Below are 21,418 nucleotides of genomic sequence, written 5' to 3'. Positions count from 1 at the left end.
GCAGCCAGGAAAAAACTATAGAATCACAGAGTTTGAGTTGAAAGAGACCTTTATAGGTCATCTGGTCCAGCTTCCCTGCAATGAACCTACAGATGATCAGGGTGTTCAGACCCCCTCCAGCCTGACCTTGGGTGTCTCCTGCCACACAACCTTGAATGTCCACTGCCACACAACTTTCCTCGTTCATTTTTGCATGTGGATTTTGCTTTTAGTCATTGATTATACTTGGGCTGTGTCCAAGGTTGGGTTTTTTGCATCCCTGAGAGATTATAAATTCCTTTTTTCCTAAGTGAAAGTCAGAACCAATGCTGTGAAACACTGAAGATTTATTGAAGGGCAGCAAAGTGTTACATTCATTTTGTCTTAGGGAGCACAAGTAAGAATTGTGAGATTTGGAAATAAAAAGTTTCTCCTAAATACAGTGAGCATGTTGACTGTGAGTCTAAGTTAGTGTCTGGAAGGCTGTCTTTCTCACTTTGACACAATATTAAGAATCCTGCCATCAGTCTTTTCAGCAGAGATGCTCCAGCTTGTCTCTGATTACGGCGTGTAGAATTGGAAACTCAGTTGTCCTTTTTAATTTTATAGATAATTAGAAGCAAGCCAAACTAAGGGCCTCGAGTATCACAGAAAAAAAGAAAAAAAAAATAGAATGAGTGGTGTTTTTGTTTTTGTTTTTCCCCTTTTGCAATATGACAATTCAAAGTTTCTTCTGCAGTCATTGGACTTGCGCATTTTCTTCCCCAGTGAAATCTGATGTGGAAACATTTGTGGCTTTGGGAGGAAGACAGACTTTGGTGAGATTCATGACGAAATCACAGGAGTGAGAAACATTAGAAATCTGCTTGCTCTCTCCATTGTGTGCCATCTCTGAAATTAAAAACAACAAAAAAACCTTTGCTTTTTTCTTTTATTTTTAGCCATAAACATAAGCAGCTGCAAGATTGAATGTATTTGTAAGGTAGGACTGCTGAATAAGAAAATGGTATTTTTACGCAGTCAGCTTTCAGTCCAGCATTCATTTTAACTGTGCCCATCCTTTTCAGTTCTGCAATGCAGTGTAATCCCTATTTTACTGGAATACTGCATGTCTAAGTGAGACACTAGCTTCATTGCAGTATTTTGCCACTGACATCAAGGAAAGAAGGATCTCATGCTTGTTAATGATAGGAAATTTCTGAAAGAGACTTTAAGTGGTGTTAGATCGTTGCAGGCAGGTAATTTATAAATGTGTGGAAACTATTTTAGGCACTATCCTGGTCCTAATGTATGTAGGCTTGTAAAATTATTAAACTATGTTAAGCCAATACTCAGTTTGCAATCAGAAATTAAAGCAAAATTAAAGCCAAGCTAGACATATCCTAGCCTTTGGGAACAAGGAGCCTTGGACACAGGTGTAAATCTGTCCAAAAGGTAAAGGGTTAGGTGGGAGCTAAGCACAGTTTCAACAGGGAATATAAGTTGTACAGCCCCAGATTTCCAGCACCATGCTGCTCCTGGCAAACTGAGAAGGCTTTTCAGAGGGCTCCACTTCCCTGGACAAGTCTGTAGGTCCACAAGCAAAGACAGAAAAAAAAAAAAAAAAAGCTTTTTTATTCTGCTGGAAGGATTTGGTTGTTTAATACTAAAGTTAATGAAATGGCTGACCTATTGAATTATTTTTCTTACCATTTATTCAACTTGAAAATGCATGAAAAATTCAATACTACTAACAGCAAAAATGATTTAGATGTGTGTTCAGTGAATGCATAACAATCTGCAATGTACAGATAACTTTTCAGTTTGCTGCACAGAGATTTGGCTGTGCAACTTTGTGCTAAGTTAAAATAATGATGTACATTTTCCTGTTTAATTTTAGATCCTATTTTTTGGTATATGGGTCAGCTCGTGGCTCAGTCCTGCGTTGGTCTTGTTGCAGTTTTCAAACTAGGCTCAGGTCTTAATGTTTTCATTTCTTTAAAAATAAACCGTAAATGAGATTTGTTTTCTATCTAGAAATGCAGAAGTATCCAGCAGCACTTACTGTCTTCTTGCAATCTTGCACAACAAAGTTACATTAACTCTCTGAAACTAATTATTGTTATTACCAATGCTTCTACTGATAAATCTCTGTCATTGTTTAACCTTTCAGGAAATACGGAGTTTAAAAATGCAGTTGCTTTCTTCCTATCCTATTCATTTATATAAAGAGATTTTGCTATCATTCACTTGCCCATATATCTTCTCTACGGATGCACGGAAAATTTTGGGTTGCTTGTGTCCGCATTTTTGCTCGGGGGGGGGAGAGAGATAACCTGCTTTATCATAACTTGTTATATGCCACAGGACCCTCTGTGAGCAAATCTGAATGAGTAAGTCTTCAGCTGAGCATCCCAGAGATACGAGGCTTGGCTCCCTGTTTGCTCTGGCATGGAGCAGTTTGATGCTAGTCAAATCCTGGCCTTGGTGGTCACAGTTTTTTCAGATGTATTTTGGTCTTCTGCAGCTGTGTAAGAGTTCTCATGCACACTTTTCATTCTTGCTTTGTGTTCACTTGTGAGTGGATTAATGGGTTAAACAAGTCACACATCTTTACATAAAGGTGTGTGTGTTTAAACTCCACTTAGACATTTCCACACTAAGTATTTGGAACCAACTCTGTGAATTGTGCCAGCTCCAGGTTGCACTGTGCTCTCCACTTCATGCCATAGAGCTACATCTTCCGAGGGAGGGCAGTTTGCATCCCTCAGTGTCATTCACTGGGTAATACTACTGAGGGACACCAGCCCAGTTCTTGCCCACAGAGCTCTATATTCTGATCTTTTGTACCGCTCCTATATGGAAATCCCTCTTGCCCTCCACTTATGGTTAATGCAAGCTTTCTTAATGTACATTTTGATATTAAACATACAGAATAAAAATATGGCTGTAGTTGCAAGAATGAATCTCATTGCCCAAGCAGAAGTCATACTCTGTAGATATATCACCTGGCCTTTATTTTAACAGGTGATATAAAGTGGTGAGCTACTAAGTAATACTACCCTTTTCCCTTCTCTGATTTTAAGTGTTGTGTGTGGAAAAAAAAATTGGCTAGGGGATGCTTTTGGCTTTTTAGTGTCTATTGAAAAATAATTTCATGCAGACACTCTTCCTTGTGCTTGTCAATTGTTTCATAGCTTTACACATATTTTAAATGAGATAGCTGGACTCTGCAGCTTTAGCATTTAAACGAAGCCAAATTAGTATTCTGTCAGCAAGCAGAAGGGGTTTTTATACTAGAAAGGTGTAGGAGGGAGATGGATAATGACGGGTGAAACTTGCTGATACAAACACATGCCATGTTTTCTAAAAAAAGAAAAATATATAAAATTCTGAACCACTGAAGCTTGCACATTGCTAAAGCTGACCCTGGATGATTTTAACATATATGCAGTTAAGGGGCTTAACAAAATTTATTAGCAAAATGATAACATAAAGAAGTAAATTTTAGTATTTTCTAAGGGTTGTTTTTTGTTGTTTCTTTTTTCTTGGCATTATGACAGTGTAATCATTTTCAGTGTAGCCAACACAAAAATATACCCTCATGAAGAGATTTCATAAGATTTTAAGTAGCTAAAAATTAGTTGCGCAATTTAAACAATCTGCAGCGGGAGCTCATGTTTACAAAACCACTCATTAAAAACGTTCTTGAGTGGCCATTCTGCAAAATGCCTTTTGCAAGAAAACATTTTCCTTGCATAGTTCATCTCAATGGAGCTTTAAGCACTCGCGTTGTGCCTGGGTTGGCTGTGGAGGTCCTTGCAGCACCCCTCACATAGAAGACGCGCTGTACAGACTACGAAGGAATAGAACTGGATGTGGGTGTTTGTTCTCTCCGTTTCAGCGGTTTGCTAGAGGTGCAAGATCAGGACAGAGCCTGCTGAGGAATGAGGAGGTCTTGCTGCAAGCTGAACCACTTGTGTGGCTATCCCATAAATGACATGTATAGTGGAAATTAAACGTGCATTGAGAATGTTTATTACATAGCTATTTCACTGCTTAGAGAGAAGAGCAGATGCCTTTAAATCACATCTGATTTTACAGCTTCTCTTCAGGCACGTTATTCGTTGGTCAGCAGTTTCTGCTCATTCTTTTGCTGCTGTTTCTCCCTATCACCTCCATAGTGGTCAGTGGGAGAAGGTGGCTGCAAATACCTAAATTAAATTGCTGAGCTGAGTAGGGGTTGGGGGAGGAAATAAAAGGGGACCTGGAACAAAGCTGTGAGGAAAAAAGGAACTTGGGGTCTGTTGAGCTGAAAATCTGATGTAAAGAGAGATATGGAGAAGGGTGAGAGGTAGGAAAAAAGTGGAATTTGCAGAGTAGAAAATAAGAAAGCTATCCAGAGCAGAGAAATAAAAAAAATACACCCTGCTTTACCACTGTCGCCTTGTAGATGCTACCTATTGGTATCCTCCTTCAAGTAGCTGCCATTTAGTTTCATTATTAAATGTGAATTCTAGATCTCATTTGATTACTATAATGACCCTTTTATGGTCTTCCTATTCCTCTCCTCTGTTATTCAGCCTCTTCAAATTTCTGGTACTCATTTTCTCCCTCATAGGTTACAAATTCCCATTTTACCTTATTATCTCAGGTGCCTGCATTGGTTGTCCCTGCAGATAAGAAGTGGATTAATGAAACTTAACATTTGCATTTCAAGTTCTCAGCAGATAAATCTCCTTGCACAGTCACAGCTTGGTTCTGGCTGGTGCCTTCCCTCACCACCTTTTTGGTTTATGGTTTTCAGGAGCGCTTCAATATTTGTTTACCTTTCCCTTGCTCACCAACCACTGATGTGCAGGAATACCAGGCCTGGGCGAGACCTCTTGAGCCAAATCGATACCAGGATTGGGCTGGCTCTGTGTCGGCACCCGTGGGGCTCTTTCATCAGAGAGCCATTATCTGGGAGCAAGTTTGAAGCTTTCAGAGTGTTGGTAGATTCACCATGCTATCTGTTTTCCAAACTGAAATATGTATTTCATCTTCAGAAGTGCCAGTTTTTCTTTGAAAATATTTTGTTAACTCTATGTACAGTTCCAAACCTTAAAGCACAAGGAATCTGGAGAATTATCTCCAAACTGACTGTGCTGTGCTTTCCTGGGGAAATGTTGTTGCGCTGTTGGTTCTGTTGCCTTGGCTGACAGACAGGCATGTGCCTGGTGTCTCAGTGGGAATATTAGCACTTGGTAAATGGCTTGTGATAGGTATTAATTCAGAAAAGATCAGCTGTGTCTGTCTCTGACCAAATTAAGGTAAAACAGAGGAGTTCCTGAAAATTAAGAAATTGACCCCAGCTGAGGAAGCCCGAGGTGTGTGATGCAGCAGTGTAATACAACATTTCAAAAGCATGTTTAACCTTTTAGCTGAAGTGTTTTTTTTTTCTTTTCTACTACTAAAGTAGCACAGTCACTTACTTTCAGTTCTGTGCAGAAATTTGGTTTACTCTTGCTGTTGAGTTTATGTAACACACTTATTTGAGAAGAAAATATGAACAAAAACTATGAATTGAAAATATTTTATGATTCAAAGGTTTGTATTAACAGCAGGAGCAATTTTAAATGTCATGACTTAAAATGAGAAAATGCCTACACTTCGCTAGATCCATCTTATCACAAATACGGAAAAAAACAGGAAAAACAAATAAAGAAGATGTATACATGAGTAGAAAAGTATCTAAAACTATACATAACTGACAGTGACTACATGTGGACTTACTTATTTGAAACGCACCGGATTCTATAGAACATCTTTGAAATACATTTTACTTATAAATATGTCTGGTTGTGGGCTGTGTCCAGTTCTGAGCTCCTGAGTTCAAAAGCTTCAGTTCAAAAGGCATTTTCTAGAATCCGTCAGAGGGCCACAAAGATGGAGAAGAGGAGGCTCAGGATGAGAATGGCCTTATTGCTCTCTGCAACTACCTGAAGGAGACTGTGGTGAGGTGGGGGTCAGCCTGTTCTTGATGGGAAGGGAATAGCCTCAAGTTGCACCAGGGAAGATTCAGGTTGGACATTAGGAAATACTTCTTCTTCAAGAGAGTGGTCATGCACAGAAAGAGACTGCCCAGAGAGGTGGTGGAGTCGCTGTCCCTGGAGGTGTTCAAGAAACATTTAAGTATTGTACTGAGGGACATGGTTTAGTAGGAAATGTTGGTGATAGGTGGATGGTTGGAGTGGATGATGTTAGAGGTCTTTTACAACCTTGATGATTCTATGATTCTATGAAGAGAAAGGACCTGGAGCATCTCCCGTACAAAGAAAGGCTGAGAGACCTGAACCTCTTTAGCCAGGAGAAGAGAATGCTGAGAGGAGATCTTATCAATGCTCATAAATATCTAATTGGCAGAAGTCAAGTGGATGGGGCCAGGCTCTTCTCAGTGGTGCCTGGCAACAGGACAAGGGGTGATGGGCACAAACTGCAACGCAGGAAGTTCCATGCATGCATGAGGAAGAACTGCTTTACTGCGGGCATGACAGAGCACTGGAACAGGCTGCCCAGAAAGGTTGTAAAGCTGCCTCCTCTGGAGGGATTGAAGACCCACCTAATGCCTGCCTGTGTGACCTATTCCAGGGAACCTGCTTTAGCAGGGGGTTGAACTTGGTGATCCCCAGAGATCCCTTCCAAACACCGTGATTCTATGATAAAATAAATAACAATAAAAATGTATAAAATATATATTCCAAGTGGATACATACTAGAACACAGCAAGTACATAAGTTATGTTGTCATCTAATTGTCCATAATAAGATTTGTATCCTCCTTTGCTTGTTATTCATACAAATCTACTCCTCTGATTCATCATTAATCATAGTTCGTGTGGTGATTTAGCATAAAATGTTCATGACAGACTTTCTTACATTACAATGAGTAAATGTGATCCATGCTAGCGTGCACATTTGTGACAAAATGACGTAGAAACGTTTATCTTCACCATAGTGCTATGGACTGCTGCATGTAATGCTATAAATTGATACATATAAATAAATGTACATATAAGCTAATGTATCTTCTCTCACATTTAAAATTTCATGCTCCAGCAAAATGAAAGTTCTGCAAATTTGTCCCAAACAAATGTGGATTTTCATGGTATTATTTCTGATCTGAAGGGTGGTTATTTAATGCTGTAGTAGCATTTGTAAAATAGGATTAAAATAGATGATGATCTTTATAATGCATAAATGAACTTAATAAGTTATATAATAATTAATTGAAGAAATGTGAGTGATTTATTTTGGAAGTACAGATCACATGAAAGAATATAACGAGCTCTGAGTATATTACTGAGCAGCACTACTGGGGGAATAATTTGGACAGGAGTAGAGCTGCTGCATATTCAACTGAACATCAGTCAGCTACATAACACAGAACAAAGACAGTGATATATAGGTGTTGTGTATATTAACAAAAGGTGCATGTATAAAACCTTGCTCCTTTGCATGGTTCCCTTTCTGTTTGAGAATAATGTCCAGTCAGAAGAGATTTAAGGGAGAGTGATATTCTTGGTAGAAAAGTTTTGTAAAATTGTGTGTATATCATGATAAATGACATGCCAAAAAATGGAAAATGGTTCTTTTCTCTCTTGTGTCTTATATTACTTATTTTTAAAGGGGAAAAAAAAAAAAAAGTGTATGCATTTATACTGCTTTTTAGATGAGGGGAGTAGGATTTTTGTCTTTTTTCTATTTGTGTTCTTCAGCGATCATGGCTATGTCTCAACTGGAAAACTTGACCAGGAGTGAGGGCATATGTAACTTCCTGCCAGCATGTGAGTGGTTGTTATAAGGGAGATAATGATGAATTATTTTCATAAATCAATGAGGACAGAACAAGAGCTAGAGAAGAGACAACTTAGGTTAAATATTAATGAAAACATAATTCAGAAATCAGAACAGTTAATCACCCAATCCAAGATATTATTTGCTGTATTGCAAATTTATTTAGAATTTAGAATTAAGAACAGGTATAATGTTGGGGAGACTGTTGACAACATTAGAAGTGGTTTGGGAACCATGACTTTCTGTAACACAGGGTTTCTGTTAGCTTTGTGCAGTCAGCTTTGTGCACAGGGCCACCAAGTTGTTCTGGTTTCTTGCAGATCCAACAATCTGTTCTTGTAATGCTCTCTGCAAGATCAGGACAGCTGGTTTTACACTACTGGTGGGAGAAGTGGAGAATGAACTCCTTGGCCCCACCTTTTCTTCCTTTGAATGCATGAGTTGGATGGGCCTAAGGCAAAGAACAAGAAAGGCAAAGAAAGCCTGAGCCATGCAGATGGGGCTTATCCTGCTTTTGACATTGCCTGTGAAGAGAACTTTCTCTTTTCAGGAACTTTTGATAAGGATGGAAAGAGAAAAGAAAACAACAGAAGAGCAGAGGTGAAGTAAACATGCTACACAACCCAGCTGTAGCAGTCTGACACAGCCCTTCTCAGTGAGAAAATTCAAATGGAATTTAGAGCAAGAAAGGCTCCCGTGGCAATCCACTCGCTTGTGGGTTTTGCCAGCCTGCTACATTAATAATGCAGCTGCCAAAACTGATGGAATTCTAGAAGATACACACATACATTCTTTTTAATTTAACAAGAAACTTCAAGGAAAACAAGTTCAAGATGACCAAATCTCTGCTGCTTTTTGTTTAAGTTAAGCTCTGGTTTTTTTAACTGTAGTGAAGAACGGCTCTTTTCAGAGAGCTCTTCAGTACAGTTTGCCCACTTGCTTTGTTCTGATTTAGCTATGAACAAAAATGTTTCTTCCTTAAATCAGACTAATGTTGAATGTTTAATGAAGGAATTCATATAAGAAGGTGTGCGTGATCTGAACGGCTTTGCTGTTTTAATTTAACTCAACTCTTGGAGACAATAATCTTTTATGCTGGAATTTCTCATATTGCTGAGAGTCACAAGGGAAGAAGAAAATACCTGAGCTATTGATGGCTCAATATCTTTTCCACTTTATTTGTATCCTTTTGTAACCCCACTTTTTGATGGTGTGCCTTCCTGCTCTTACCTCAAGGCATGAAAGGATAAGATATTTTGGGAAATGCTTGCACTGTCCCCTTGCTGCCCCTGGTGGAGCTAATCCAGCCGTCCCGCTGAGCTCATAGAGACTGTTCTCTCCCACCCATGGTGCTTCCTCCTCACAGATTAAGAGTCAAAGTACAGCATGGTGCCAGCTCTGCCTGTGATGTAGGATTCTGGTCTGCTATGGTGGCCATTGCCTTTTTTAAGGTAGTAATAGTGTTGCTACAGTTATGATAGCATAAAGAATATAAACGAAGTAAGATCTAAGGGAGAACTAATAGCTTTTTTTTATAAAGCCATGCAATGTAGCTGGGAAATGGACAAGATTTGGGGTTCAGACTTTGACAGGCAACATCGCAATCCAAACCAAATTAGGTGAGACAGAATTGCTGTAATTTTAATTGCTAATTGCTTTGACTATCTGATGGAGTAGATTATTACAGCTATAGTTGAGTTGAGCTGGTGGGTTTTATGTTTGTTGCTTCATTCAGTTGGCATTGAAGGATGAGATTGATGAAATTCAAGGGATGGAGTGAGGCCTAAGAAGGATGCTGCTACAATTTATTTAAAGCCAAGGTTGTCTTTCAGAATTTGTAGTAATTGTTCTAATGAACTCATGCAAAGTTTGCAAAGCAAGGTAGTATAAAACAACTTGAAAAGCAGTTTGATTAAGGGTTTTTTGTTACTGCTATAGAAAGTCTGTATGTCATGCCCTAATGTATACTAAGTTTATAGATCTTTCAGAGTTTGTTCTTTTAGGGACTGTCCTGAACAGAGGTGAAATCAACTTTTTACAATGGTCGATAGTGATAGGACAAGGGGGAATGGTTTTAAACTAAGGGGATATTTAGATCTGATGTCAGGGGAAAGTTTTTTCCTGAGAGAGTGGTGAGGTGATGGAACAGGTTTCCCAGAGAGGTTGTGGATGCTCTGTACCTGGATGTATTCAAGGCCAGGTTGTGTGAGGCTCAGGTCAGTCTGATCTAGTATTTGATCTAGCGGTTGGCAATCTGGCCTGTGGCAAGGGGGTTGGAACCTGACAATCTTTGAAGTTCTTCCCAACTCAAGCCATTCTGTAATTCTATGAAATGGTCAGATAGCTGTTGCTGCAGAACAGGTTGAGCAGTAACTGAGGCCCACTTTCCATCACATCTTATCTTTAGCTGCTTGGGAAGCAATGAAATAATGAAGATCTTGATGGAGGAGATATCTCTGCATAGCATAACGCACCGTATTCAGGATTGTGCCGACAGTGCCTATCCTAGCACATGACAAAATGTGTTTTATTTCACCTAGCATACCAAATGCTGTCAGAGAAGACTGTACGGCCAAGGCCAAACAGCCACCCTGCAGAAGAGTGGATCTGAACTGAACACTGATAAGACAGAAACAGTTATGAGCAGAAAAGCATTTTTCATGAAATGGAGAATGACAGACTCCTCTGACAGACAGTCTAGAAGACTAAATGTGGTAACTGCTGAATGCTGAAAAGAATAGGTTCGATGACCACAGTTATTGTTGAAACATGGCTGCAGGGTCCTTGCTGTGATGCTAGCTGCTGTCTTTCTGCAGGTGGTCCAGTGCGAGTGAAAGTGTGATTCCACTGTCTCAGGTGTGACATGCACTTCTGTAACTGCAGCATTTCCACTCTGTTCCCTTTCCCCCATCTTCCTTTGACATGTGAGCTGCCCTGTGTCAGGTGAGGAACCAGGTAAGGAACTGGTTTTACAAGGAGCTCCTCCCAGCCCATGTCCCAGCTCTGGTATGGCCAGATAGGATCCCTGAGGTGTGATCTTGAGAGCTCACGCTGCTCCTCTCCCTCTCATCCATCTTCTGCAAATCTGTCTTTTCAGATAGCATCTCTATGTAGTTTTCCTGAGACTTAGAAGACACATCACCTGTACTCTGGCTGTGTATTTGGGTGGGTTGTGTCCTGGCCATCATGCTTTTACAATAGTATTGACATTGCCATTGATGGCTCTTGTATCAGAGGTTACGAAGTCTTTTTTCATGTTACATATTTAATGCTCTAGGGAAAAAGCAATTTTAGGCTGCTTAGTGGTGGTTTGTCAAATCACTCAGTAGCAAAAATCAGCCTTGAATTGGCTACTCACTGATGGAAACCATGCTTTTAATGTGTTTAACCATTTAGAAAAAAAATTACTAAATTGAAAACATCTTCATAAAATAATAATCATGTTTTTGAGCATACAACTGATAACTTACCAGCATACTAGGATTGTGAGTGCATTTAGAATAGCCTATCTCTTAGTAATTGTTCTGATGCTTGGTTCAGCTTTTCCTGTCCAATGTTTGGCTCTTGTTACAGCTGCTGTGTATCTGCAAGATGTTGAGGATTGACAAACTATAAAATCAAAAATAAAACCCAGCATAGATTGGGCTTCTGTTAAGTTCTAGTATTGTTAGTAGGAAACCAACTGAACCAATACCTAACACCAACTTAGGTATTTTTCATTATTTTTATTGCTATTTTTATCAGTGTATTTAATCATGTGATATAGAAATAAAATCTTTTCAATTCTAATGTTTTGCTGTCTCTATATCTAACTGATACTGTTCTGATATTGTATTAATGACAGCATTTGTTATAACCGTGAACAAGTATAATCTGAGATTTTATTCCTAGCAGCAAGTGGCTTTGTACTTTCTTATATCATGAAAGCAGTGTTCATTGCTATGAACGATTAGAGAGCTTAAGTGCATAAAAACAAGCAACTTTTTATTTAGCAGATAAATATCCCATTCTTTATAAGGCCTTGACTTTTCTTCCTGTATATTTTTTCCTTTTGCTTATAATTAAGTCCATGATGAAAATGAACCATGATAGAAAAAGGACCAATTTGGAATTGATGAATTTTCCATGGAGATTTGTATTTTATCTCCAACTTCTCCTTATGCAATCTATATTTCAGCCTTGTATACAGATTAATGTGCTTGGCCGATAATTGCATATTAAAAGCGGATAAATAAATGATTAGCTCATTATGAAATGTGTTGTAGTACCAGTAACTTTAGTTATAATTTATCCACTCTGTAAGTAATCCTGACAAACGTAATAGGATAACATATTGGTGTTGCAATTGCTCGCTCGTCATGATATTTGATTAACACTGAGGACCCTGGGAATAATGCTCCTGGTGTCTGTGACCACACATTTTCCAAATCTGATCTGAACCAGTGACTAGGGCTGACATTAACACAGAGGTGAAAATGCAAATCACTGCTGGAGGGAGCAGCCTAAGAATTCTGTCCTCTAGGACTGCCTTTGGGAATTTATTCCACCTTTCAAACTGTCCAATAATTTTTCCACTTCCTGCCTGTGAAAATAGCAGGAGTGCAGTTCACTTTCTGTACAGGACTGCTTAGCACTGCTTGTCTCTTAGAATAGGTGATCGTTATTGTAACAGTTTATGTCTTTGTATGTACAGTAGACTTTGTATGTACAGTAGATTTCTGAGTCTTATGTATATATATATATAAAAAAAAAGCATGTCTGTAGTATTTGTTCTTAAATCTGAGGCTTCCAAACCATTTGATTTTGGTGTTTCTAAAGGCCATGGATTTAACTTCTTTGTAATTAAAAAAATATGCATATACTTTAAAAAAATCATTCTGAGACACATCCTCAGGAGGTAAAAAGAACCGATCTCTTTATTTGCCAGTCTAGTTTCATTGTGTTTTCCTGAATTTTATTATTTAAAAATTAAACTAATGTATTTCCACTGGAGTATTAAGAGTTACTGATTACAAGCATAAAATCATGATGTTTTAAAAAATTACTTCTTTCAAATCTGTGATGGAGCCGAAAGTACCGGCACCTGATATACTCAGACAGCAGATTCTTAAACTAATGAGTGTTCTGAAAACCATTTGATGACAGAAATGCCTTGTCCTGTGAAATCAGGGCAAAAATTCCAGTGACCTCCACACCACTGAAGACTATCCTGAGTAGTTCTGCAAAAAATGGTAAATTCTCATGCATCTAAATCTGTAGTGGGATGGCAGTGACTGAACTCTGATGTAGCACAGCTAATCTGGCAGCAAGCGACAGACAGAAGCTCCGATGGGAGTAAGAACCTGTGATTTAAAATAGCATTTTTTCTTGAGAATACTCTTGACCTTTGGCTTCTTAGAATCATTAAGCTGCAAATTTGCAGCTCAATTATATATTTTAGGGGAAAAAAACACAAAGCAACATCAGTTCTTCATGATCAACATATAGAAACAGAACTTATTAGGCAACCATCTGTCTCTGTGAAATGCTATCACTAAGACAACTGACATCTGCTTCCAGTTGGGTGATTAATTCAGAGAGATAATGAGGCATATTTTATGTCATTATGGTATCAAATCAGAAGTCTCTTGCAAGTCTCATCATATACATAAAGCACAATTGCTTGCATTGTGGTTGCGCAAACAAGAGGTGTGTGCAGAGCTTCACCCCATCCCTGATCTTGAGGTGCCCAGAAGCTGCCATTGCACCCTGTACTTGTGCTTTGCTGAATGTTTGGGGTGCCACAGAAGAGTCCCTACACTGTTCAAGCACAAATGAATGAGGGTTTGTAATATTGGTAGTGGGATAATGGTTTTGTGGCTGGAAAATATTGGCAGTTACAGGATGAGAATCAGCATGAGAAATATCCAATATCAACTACATGAAAAACACAACAAAAGTTTAATGCTGTTTAGACTGCACTTGGCTGTGTCTGTTGGTGATAAACTACTTCCATTCAATATCACAGCTGTCTGGTGTAGCTTTTACTTTCTGCCAACACATTGCATGTTCCTATGAGGAAGGAAGGGGGTGGGAAGGATGCAGAATTTACTTCTTCCCTCAGTGCTCAGTCACTTTGGACATAGGCCTGATCCCATAGGGCCTTATGGAGCTGAAGATCAGTGAGCCCACTCAGTACTTGGTACTTGGGCTCCTGTGTGCCCAGCATCCCACAGCAGCTGGAGATCAGCAGGAGGAGCAGGGCATGGAGTCATGTATCAGCTCTCTAATGTAGTGGCAATGGTCATTTTTTATGAAAGTTTAAGGACACAGACAAATTTATCTTTCAAATTGGGCCATTATTACACCATGGTGTTTTGATCACTGTTAATTGGGCTTTTTGTTTGGTTGGGTTTTTTGGGAGGGTATTTTTGGGGTAGTGGTGATGAACTGTCATCAGAGACATCAGTTGTGTTAGTAGAGCTTGTCAAATTTTGCACAAAGTGTCATCCATATACTGAGTTTGATATAGTAAATGCTTTAAATCCATTTTTGAGCTTTCAGTTACACCAAATATGGTGATAAGTGAGCTGTGTTGGCTGGTTGAGGCCAGCTTCATGGGTATTCTGGGTACTGCCATGTGTCAGGATGTGGCATGATGTTGTGGCGGAAAAGTAATACTCAACACATTCTTCGCCTGCAAGAAGCTTGAGCTTATTCCAGTATGATCAGCAGAACAACAGCTTAATAAAATTCAATTTAACCAACATTTTAGACTGTCTACTTGCTGAAGACCATACCTTGGTTTGTCCATTTTTTCTTTTTAGCCCTAAATGTTAGGGTTGTGATCTTATTAGATGAAGCTTAAATTGTAACATCTCTCGTGCTGCTACTTGAGAATTAGCAGTACTGTTCTGATCATTCTCTACTTTTCCATTGTATAGCTGCCTCCTAGTATTTGACTGCTACTGCCCATTTAGTCCATACCAATTTTACTACGGCCATCCTAATGCACTGATGTCATCCATTCTGCTCCATATAAAAGCTTTTCATGTTATTCCAAAAGAAAGGGGATTGATATCTTGCATTTCAGCAATCCTTATAATGCCATTTAAAAAGGAAAAAAAATGTAGAATAACTACAAAGTTGCAGTATTTGTTCCTACTATTCCATGAGAAGAAAATATGAGGCAGAAGATTGTTGCAAAAATAATATTCAGTTTTAGATGTTATAAGTTGTTAATTCCAGCATCTGCACATATGCAGCCACCAGGGAGTTACTGGGCTACATGTGTTTGTTTTTTAAAACATCTGTCAGCTAAGTCAGACATCTAAATGTGAAGTGTAACATTGGTTACATTTGTGGATTTCTTACATTTTCCTAGTTGAATTTCATTTTGTATACTAATCACTGGAGAATGTGGGAATAAAATTGGATTACATTTGTGTGCATATGTAATTGCTTTGGACAAATAATTTGCACTATCCTCCTTTAACTGCATCATGACATCAGGTATAAACAAGTGCCTGAGACAGAGTTGCATTATATTCATCTCAGATGTTGTGCAGTTGGTGTGGAAGCAGACATGTCATCTACATGCTTTTTTTGTCCCAGTAATGAAATACAGGCTGTGCGGGGCCTTAAGTTGCACACACAGTTTGTCTAGCTGATTACTGCAACCACAATGCAAAACTCTTTCATTGTCACATATGAAGTGGGCTACAGTCCATCTGACAGAATGCCTTGTTGCACAGCACTTATGTGCACTCTATTGGTTTCACTGTTGCATGCCGCATAGGAGATATCCATGGGCAAGTAACTTGTGGGCTAAGTGTGTGCTAGATTTTTAATGGTGTTCTGATAAAAAAACACTAAGATGTTCCTAAGATTGCTTGAGGCAACTTTGCCATTGTACACCGTTGGCCTATATTTGTGGTATTTGACATTTTTTTGATAAATCCTGTCAAGGATAATCCATCACAGAACAAGTTTTCAGAGTTCCAGGGTGTTTGTTAAATCTCATAACTCAAATATAGAAGTGCCTCAGAAAACAATATTTTATATTGTTAAGTGGAGAAATAGGAAGAGTTCATCTGGAAGAAAACGAGTGCCTTCAGATAATAGTATGTACTCCAACTGAGTAAACAGATCTGCTGGCTGAGGGTGATAATGGTTTTTGTAGGTTTCATCTTTAAATCCATACCACTTCAGATTTGGGGCAACCATCATTTTAGTGGGGGAAAAAAAAGTCAAATAAACTTGCTGTGTTTATGAAGTTTAATGATCTGTATTGTTTTGTAATTGAGTGCTCTTTTTGAAATAATGCAACCATGTGAACCCTCCTACCTGTTATGTGAAAATCCCCCAAGACTGGTGTCCTCTCGTCTCCTGTTCAGCAGCTGTATGAAATCGTGGAGAACTGCTTTGTGTGGATTCCTTTACCTGGTTTGATATAGCTAATAAGGCATTCAAAAGCGTTGAGGACCTCAGAATGACCCAAGAATTGTAGATTGACTTAAAAATCTCTGGGAAGATTCTCTTGATGATGGGGAAAGCATTATGAAAGAAAGGAGTTCAGTGAAGTGCATTACCTGAGTACAGCTTAAAGCAGCTGTAGTTCATTCACGTGTTTCATACAGTTAAATACCAAGATAAACTGTGCACCCTTCTGTTTAAATTCAGTGTAAACTGAATACATAACTAAGTCTCCTGTGTGCCTCTGGCATTTCAGTGTGTGCTCTCCTATCTCAGCCTTATGAGAGCTTCCACAGATGTAGGCCAACACGAGGGAGCATAAGAGGCTGGTGGGACTTCCGCAGCTCGGACCTGTCATAGGTCATGTCCATATCATGTCATAGCCCATCACTTTACGGGTTCAGGTAGACAGGATATTCTTGATATTTAGTGGTATCAGCATAGTATGGGAGTGGATGTGTGAATGATTTCACTCTCCTGTGGATCGGAGGTCACCCTGAGAATGAGGACTGTGTGTTGCTGTACTGTAACCTGAGATTATGGATCCAGGAGATGCCTTTGCAGAGCTGCTGGGCTTTCTTTTTTGTTGTTTGTTTAGTCTTATTTTTTTTCATGAGCAGTATTCTTAGTGGTACTGCTTGAACTGAGGTAATTGTTCATTTACAAGGTAGTGTTTTCGGGGTTTTCTGGGAACTATCATTTTTTCTAGGTTGAGTGAGAAATTCCTCTCCACTGATAGCTGTTAACACACGGTGGCCCTAAAAATAGTGGGAAGCACTGTCTTCTGGGAATGAATGGAGGCAGCTCTGGTGTATGAAACCATATGCAGTCTGGAAGAGTTACGTGAGGATCTGCTGTTGGAGAGCAGAGGCTTGCTTTTACAGTCAAGGCTGCTTTACACTTTGAAGCAATTGGAGCTATTAAAGAGTGTCATCAAAATACGTTCTTTCTTGTTTCTTTTTTCAGTTATACTCAAGTTTCCAACTTTCTGTTTCTTCTCTTTCTTTTTTCCTACAAACAGTGGTGTTTTTGTACATGGTAGGGACAGGGAGGGGTATAGGTAGGCAATAATTGCAAATGAATTTGAAACAATTTTTCGGTGGTGTTCTTGGAGTTTGGATGAGCAGAAGGAATTTGAACATGTCCACAAGATAGTCATGTTTGTGTGCAACAGATATTTTTCATTGCATCTGATAGAAGTAGTGGAATACCAGGACAAGTTTTGAGAGAACATATCTATCCTGTTTTTCTTACATAAGGGTGATTCTAAGAGAGAAATGCAAACCGTGCATGTCATTCAGAGACTACCCATAAAAAGAATGATGAATAGGCCTATAACTAGTATTATATGGTATACACAGTTCCTTTTGCCCCTTGTCTCTACTGTCTCTAAGTATCTGCTGGCTGTTCCTCCCTTTCTAGTCTCTAATACTGGCAACCTTCCCATACATGTGAATTCCTATAATTCTTATAATTCACTTCTTGACTCCATCTCTGTTTCCAGTCTCCTCTTGTTGGTTTTTTTTTGGTCCTGCTCAGCTGCCTTCTCTTTCTATATCATTCTTCTTTCCTCCTTACTCTTCTGAGATTATTTTTCATTTTACACATTTATACCTGCTTTGGTATCTTCCTTCGTTTTCTGTGCTTTCTGTCTGCTTTACACAGTTCTGCTCAACCTGTACCGTGAACTAATTGTTAAAGTGCTTAGAGACAAAATGTCTTCACTCTGAACGGTCCTTCTTTATTTAATGATTGCAATGTGTTCTTTCTAATGAGATATTTTGCCACTTTCCCAGGTCTTAAAAATTAGCTTGATTGGTCATCGGAAGCGTGTTCTGGCATCCTTGGGAGACCGGCTACACGAAGATCCTCCTCAGAAGCCACCTCGTTCGATAACCCTCAGGGTGAGTCCCCATGAGCATTTGTTTGCATTTCTTGAAAAGTCAGAGAACAATTCCTGTATTCAAATGGAATCAACAGCCACTTTCAGTGGGGTTCAGCTTATCTCTCTTCAGCAGTTTACAATGTAGGTATCTTCAGCTGACCTGCTAAGCCACAACTGGCCTTGTAGCCAATGCAGAGAACTTGGTATTTTCTCTAGATTATTCATCTGACCTGGTTCAGATGTCTGCCTTAGGATGAGGCAGTGCCTTAGAATTGCCAGCTTATCTTCTCAGCTCAAAAAGCCAACTCAGGAGCAGGTGTCTGCAAGCTGCACATCTACATCTGCCCATAGGAATATCAGCCCAAGTGATCTGTACTTCAGAGTTACAGTTCTCCTTCCACATTTTGAGAATGCTCTGACTTACTTTTCAGATGTCCTTTCTTTAAAGAGAGCCTCTTAGAATTGTTGAGATACAAATGCCCTCAAGGTTTTACTGTGTATCAGAAGTTTCTTTGCATTTTTGTTTTTCATTTGTATTCCCTCCTTCAGAAGTCTCGTTGCAGTGTCCCTGGATATTTTTCACACTCCCCCTATTTTAATCTCCTACTATTATACCAAATTTTTTTCGGTTTCTTTGGTCCAGCAACTTTGCTTTCTTGCTGCCTCTTACCCTTGCTGAGTTGAGGTCTGACCCATTCCTACTGTGTTCTCTCCAAGGGAGTTCATATTCATCTACACATTTTTTATGTAGATATTTTTGGTCACATCTTTTGCATTTGATTGGATTTGATTATTTTCATGGGGCTGCATTTCTGACTGGAATCTCATTTGGGTCTAAATGTCGAAATGTCAGAGGGTGGCCTCTGCTCCCAAGACAAATTTTCTGGTGTAAAAAGAAATAGAGAAAGACAGAATGAGGGCTTATTTTCACATACACTCTGATTTCTGTGACCAGTCTGTTTTCACCCTGCTTATTCTCAAATGCCACATATAGACATCTTAAATCCCTAAATTCAACCTATTCCTAATGCCATCTCAAAAAAATGTGTCAAAATCCATGGTGTACTGTTCTAAGGCACATTTCACAAATGGGCAGATATTTCTCTTGTATTTTGTATTGGATATATTATGTGAATAATTTCCTGGTGCATGGCAGGTGTTAAAACACATCAAGGAAAGAGGAATCATGGGCTGGCATTTGAAAGTCACACATTTTTGCTCGGTGCTTTCAGTGCTTCGGATTGGGGAATTAGTTTCTCTTCAGCATGTAGGAATGTTTCCACAGCCTATGTTACTGATTAGAATTGTATATTCTCAATTAATAGTAAAGATAAAGCTGGATGTCCTCCCTCTGTAGTTAAAATGGTAGGAAGTATCATCCAACAGCCAGAGCTACTGATGCAGGCAAATGCTAAATGTCATTCATCATTTTGTGGTATTGCAGTCTTCACAGAGAATCCTAAAGGAAAGGACATGAGTTTGAATAAGTCTCCCACCATCTTCAACTATACCATTTCACCCAAGGACAGCAAGGACATAATATTCAATCTGTAGCTTGCAATAATTTTAGCTTAAAACTTGGTTTAAATAAAATATCTGCTGCTACTAGAAGATTGATTTATATCTAATAGAAAAGATTGTTCCTTGTTTAAAGACTGTATCTTTAAGGTCCCAAGGTCAACCTAAGCACTGCTAACACTTCATCTTTTTTGACTCTTTGTATTAGTGTTGAAGATATTTCAAAGAAAGAGATGTTAAATATTGAGAAAAGGAACAAGTAGACAAATTTCTATGAAACGTATTATTCCCACACTAATAAGGAGATTTTATTTTTATTTCAATCTTATGCTCAAAAGTTAGAAAATGCTGCATCTTGGGTTACCTATGCATCCTTGGTGCATTACAATGCAATCTTTATGTATGTGACCACTTTACCTGTTATTCATGGAACCCCATCCTCACCTTGTTGGTCTTGGAGGCTGGAGGTTAAATTAAAGGGATGACAATTGAGACTGAAAACCTGAAGAAGCACTACAATAGTAATTGTAATTTAACACAGAAATGAATCCATTGGAGAGAATTCCCATTTTTACAAACTGGTTAGACAAATGCTCGTCAGGCTTCAGGCATACCTAGGTGGCCTAGGGAAGGATCTCTTAAAGATCACTTCCAACCCTTGACTGCATGGTTCCTGCTTGTGGGACTGAGAGGTGGGGACAAAGCAGACTTCAGTAGTGGAATGTATTATCAGGCATCCCTGCATTCACAGCAGGGTGAAAACGTGTAATGAATACACCATCACTGTTGATGGCACTGTGCTGAATATGTTACAGCACACTGCCCAGCCATCACTGACCAATCTGCAAATTTGTGAAGGAAATGAGAAAGTGGGTATGAAGTGAGGTAGAGAAACGAAGAAAGGATGAGAGAGGCTATCATGATTAAAGGAATAACTGTAGCTATGAGAATACAAATTCACACCTGCTTTTGCCACAAAGCCTTGGGATCATTCTTGGCAAGTTATTTAGATAATTGCCTCATAAACAGCCACTAATTGTATGTTACAGACATTCTGTATATTTGGCTGTAGTCTGGAGTCTGATTTATATGAGTACAGAGCACACAGTACTGCAAATTAGATCAATGGAAGTGGAGTTTTGAATACAAGCAGTTGGAAAATCAGGCAACAGATACTGTAATTGGGCATCCAAAGTGATGATATTTATTAGCCTTTGTCTGTGTGCCTCAGCTCCCTCATGCTAAAGTGGTGATTATAAAGTGCCAGAAATCACAAGATGTGGTGAAAATAAATTGATTGAAGTTTGTAAAGCACACACAAGCATCATGAAGATGACAATATAAGCCATTCTATCTTCAGAGCAGGATGTGAATAGAATTTAAAGAAGTGGTTTGGGGCCATGAAATGAGGTGAGAATAAAATACTGACTGCACAATAACTAATGATAACACAGTGCTGAGTGTATGACAACATGCTGCACAGCCAAGGATCCATCTGTGCTGGGAAAATAACACGGAGTCGTTCAGTTACATCCTGTACCATAATGCAGAGGCACCATTATTCCTTTATTTCATGCCTTTGTAGTTCTTGCCTCTGTTGGCTTCCTAGCAATCTTCCAATATTGATTTTGAGTGAATTTCCTCTATATGCGCAGTTTGATAAAATAAGAAAAACTTGGTAAGAGCTGGAATCTTGATATCCATTGCAGTCACCTGTGTATGGGAACTGCTGAGTCACGGCCTGAACCTCTGTTTGATCACCTGAGGC

At 39.0% G+C, this 21,418-nt stretch overlaps 1 protein-coding gene across 16 annotated transcripts in view; it reads left to right on the top strand.

Annotated features, from left to right (window-relative positions):
* The window catches only part of ANKS1B (ankyrin repeat and sterile alpha motif domain containing 1B), a 193,859-nt gene that overhangs the window by 120,590 nt on the left and 51,851 nt on the right, over positions 1–21,418 (top strand). For 13 of the 16 annotated variants that reach the window (XM_042816019.1, XM_042816018.1, XM_042816017.1 and 10 more), the window contains one exon: positions 18,044–18,151. The exons of the other annotated variants lie outside the window; for them this stretch is intronic. In XM_042816019.1, the coding sequence (XP_042671953.1) occupies positions 18,044–18,151 (108 nt within the window). The remainder of the gene's footprint in view (positions 1–18,043; positions 18,152–21,418) is intronic. 16 annotated transcript variants of the gene reach the window in all.

This window comes from Centrocercus urophasianus, unplaced genomic scaffold (genome assembly GCF_019232065.1).
Source record: "Centrocercus urophasianus isolate 14NV4802_14NV808 unplaced genomic scaffold, USGS_Curo_1.0 seq_15, whole genome shotgun sequence".
In the NCBI taxonomy this organism is placed as follows: Eukaryota; Metazoa; Chordata; class Aves; order Galliformes; family Phasianidae; genus Centrocercus; species Centrocercus urophasianus.
Note: the sequence above shows the minus strand (reverse complement) of the source record. Positions and strands in the feature narration are given on the sequence as shown.